The 3,026-nt window shown below is 38.8% G+C and overlaps 1 protein-coding gene across 1 annotated transcript; it reads right to left on the reverse strand.

Annotated features, from left to right (window-relative positions):
- Positions 1 to 1,220: 1,220 nt before the first annotated feature.
- On the reverse strand, positions 1,221 to 2,174 carry LOC120524328 (olfactory receptor 6N1-like). The gene has a single exon (XM_039746191.1). It carries the CDS (start codon positions 2,172 to 2,174, stop codon positions 1,221 to 1,223), a length of 954 nt encoding a protein of 317 aa, XP_039602125.1.
- Between the last annotated feature and the right edge of the window lie 852 nt (positions 2,175 to 3,026).

Here is a 3,026-nt window from a genome sequence, read left to right on the forward strand (position 1 = left end):
ACTAGTCCCTATTTTTGAAAAGCCCCACTTCCATGTCCTCCTCCTGAAAGGTGACTGGTTTCAGATAAAATTTTGCATGCTCAAAGTCCACCATCAACGCTTGTGTTTTGCTAATGTTGAGTTGCAGGTGTTTCTTACTGCAGCACAACACAAATTTGTTCAAAATCCTCCTGTACTCCAACTCTTTTCCATTACTGCATGGAGGAATCATCTAAGAGTTTCTGCAGGTGGCAAGCACTAGTATTACAGCCTACTGGAAGTCTGTTCTGTGGTGGGTAAACAGGAGGGAAGACAGGACAGTTCCCTGAGGTGCCTCTATGTTACACATTAGTATTTCTGACACACAGTCCCTGAGCCCCAGAAACTGCTGTCTGTTGGTCAGGTAGTCCACAATCCAGGAAATTGTGAGGACTTTAGTTGCATTGCCTTGAGGTTTTTCCCAAGTGGATGAAGCAGAACAGTTGTAAAGGCACTGGAAAAATCAAAGAACGCTGTCCTAAATGTGGTGCTGATGTTGTCCAAGCGGGAGTAGGCTCTGTGGAGCATGTACATCAGATCTCTCACTTCCTAACCTAACCTAACCTAACCAGGTCCTAACCTGAATATCCCCCAAGCCTTACCACGTCTCAAAGCACTCTTGTATAAATGTAGCTCCTTTCCTTTCACCTGATGCTTTCCCTGAATTTGACTGACAGCAAAGTTCTCATCTATTGTTTCCCATTCCTAGGTTTAAAACCATACTGCATTTTGCTGACTTTGAGCTGACCCCTGATGTTTCTCTCTAGCACTTCTCTCACCTTCATTACCTGCTCTGATAATTTGACTGCTATATGTGATCCACACTCCAATAAATTGCCGTGTGTCTTTGTATACTAGAATTAGCACACTTTTTTTCCAATGTCGCTTCTTCTTCCTTATAGAATTTTTTATTCTAAGAATACAATATTTACAGTATAATGCTCTTTGTTTACAAATTGTTGCACATTATTAAAAATTAACAAAATTATGTATTTACATGAGTACACTGCATTGACTATGACAATAAATTAAATAACACTGAAAAGTTACAAATGAAGATACAGACAAAATAAATATAGTAGCAAATTAAAGTTTAATTGAAAAGGATTATTCCATAAAAACAAGCTCCAGGTATATAAAGCATATTTATATTTAACATATTCACATATTTCAGATTCCAAAACATCATAATAGAAATGTGGCTATGGTGATATTTTACACCTTTTTACAACTTTGACAAAGCTGTCTCTAATCTCTTTATTCCTCAGGCAGTATATAACAGGGTTCAGTAATGGTGGAATTATGGTCTGCAGCACTGCTGCTATTATGCGCATATCTTCAGACGTTCCTGGGATCCGATATGAAATGTAGACACCGGCAGCAGTGAAAATAAAGATAAAAATTACCACCAGGTGTGTCCCACAGGTTGAGAAGGCCTTGGCGCGTCCTTCAGAACTGGCAATTTTGAGCACAGATGTGATGATCCGTATGTAGGAATACACAATATACGCCAAGGAAATGAACATAACAGACAGACCGATGGTCAAAGTTACATAGCTGTTGACTGAAATGTCAGTACAAGCCAGTCTGACCACTGAGGTGTGGTCGCAATAGAGATGCCTGACTTTATTAGGACCACAAAAGGGCAGCCTGACAGCCAAAACGAGTGGAATAATGAGTGTAGTGAACCCGCCAAGCCAACACAGAGCGATCTGCTTTAGGAGGAATCTGTTGGTCATAATGGTGGGGTACAGAAGGGGGTTACAGATAGCCACAAATCTGTCATATGCCATCAGCATTAAGAGAAGAGTCTGAGAACTACCTACAGAATGGTAAAGAAAGAGTTGAGCAAAACAAGCAGCAAATGAAGTTACACTGGCGTCGAACATTAAAATGACCAGTGCTCTTGGGACTGTGATAGATGAAAAAGTAATGTCAAACACTGCCAGAGTGCAAATCAGCATATACATGGGCTTGTGCAGGTTTTCATCCAGCATGAATGTGACAAGAATGCTGAGGTTCCCCAGGCAAATTAAAAGGTAGGCAATCAAGAATATACCAGAAAACAGAAGTTTGCTTTCATGATCCTGAAATCCTGGTAAGCCAATGACAATGAACTGTTCCACTGATGACGTTGCCAGGCTTGTATTAGTCATGATGACCTCAAGCGTCTTCTGTGAATTAAAAATAAAAAAAATACATTGTCACTTAATGAAATGTCATGCAGTAATTAGGAATATTACTTCATATATACTTCATGCAACAGTATGGTTGCATTATGGTTAGATAATGCCGAAAAAGGTGTCAGCATGCTTGGATGAAGTCCTGTTGATCGTATATGCTAGTTTTTCTCCAGTTACTCTGCTTTTTCTCCTACATTACTAAAGGTGTGGGATTCCACATTAGTCCCTTTGTGATTTTGAGTGAGGGTGTATGTGAATGGACACTGTGATGGACTAGTACCCCTGTGAATGTTATTTCTTGCTCTGTGCCCATAAGTGTCAGCTTCCCATGACTCTGAACAGGATTAATCAGGCTTGAGAATGTTATCTTAAATCAATAACCTCCAAATTATATGTTGAAAAACAAAGTTGTTATCCATTAAAATGATCAATGTTAAAGATTTGTGAAAAGATATTTTATAGCTTAAGCTGTTAAGTGGTGACAGAAGGGTTCATGTACGGATGTCCAATTTTTCTACTCAATGACAGCTTTAAACCTGATCTTACACCCAGGGAAGGTGTTTGTTCTTTCATTCAGTTTACAGGCTTGGTTATTCCAAATCATGATAATGTGAAACCAGTCTATCCTTGTAGAATTTGATTAAACACAGAAACCAGCATTATACAGGGTGCTAGACCATCAAAAGGAACAAGCTTGATCACTAATACTTCAAAACTAATTTGCACATTTTTCAGATATCAATAAAAACCGGACTTTGTAGATAGCAAGGTAAGCAGGCACAGTTAAAATGTATAAATTAATCAAAAAACCATCAAAACATATCA

The sequence above is a fragment of the Polypterus senegalus genome, chromosome 2 (assembly GCF_016835505.1).
Source record: "Polypterus senegalus isolate Bchr_013 chromosome 2, ASM1683550v1, whole genome shotgun sequence".
NCBI lineage: Eukaryota > Metazoa > Chordata > Cladistia > Polypteriformes > Polypteridae > Polypterus > Polypterus senegalus.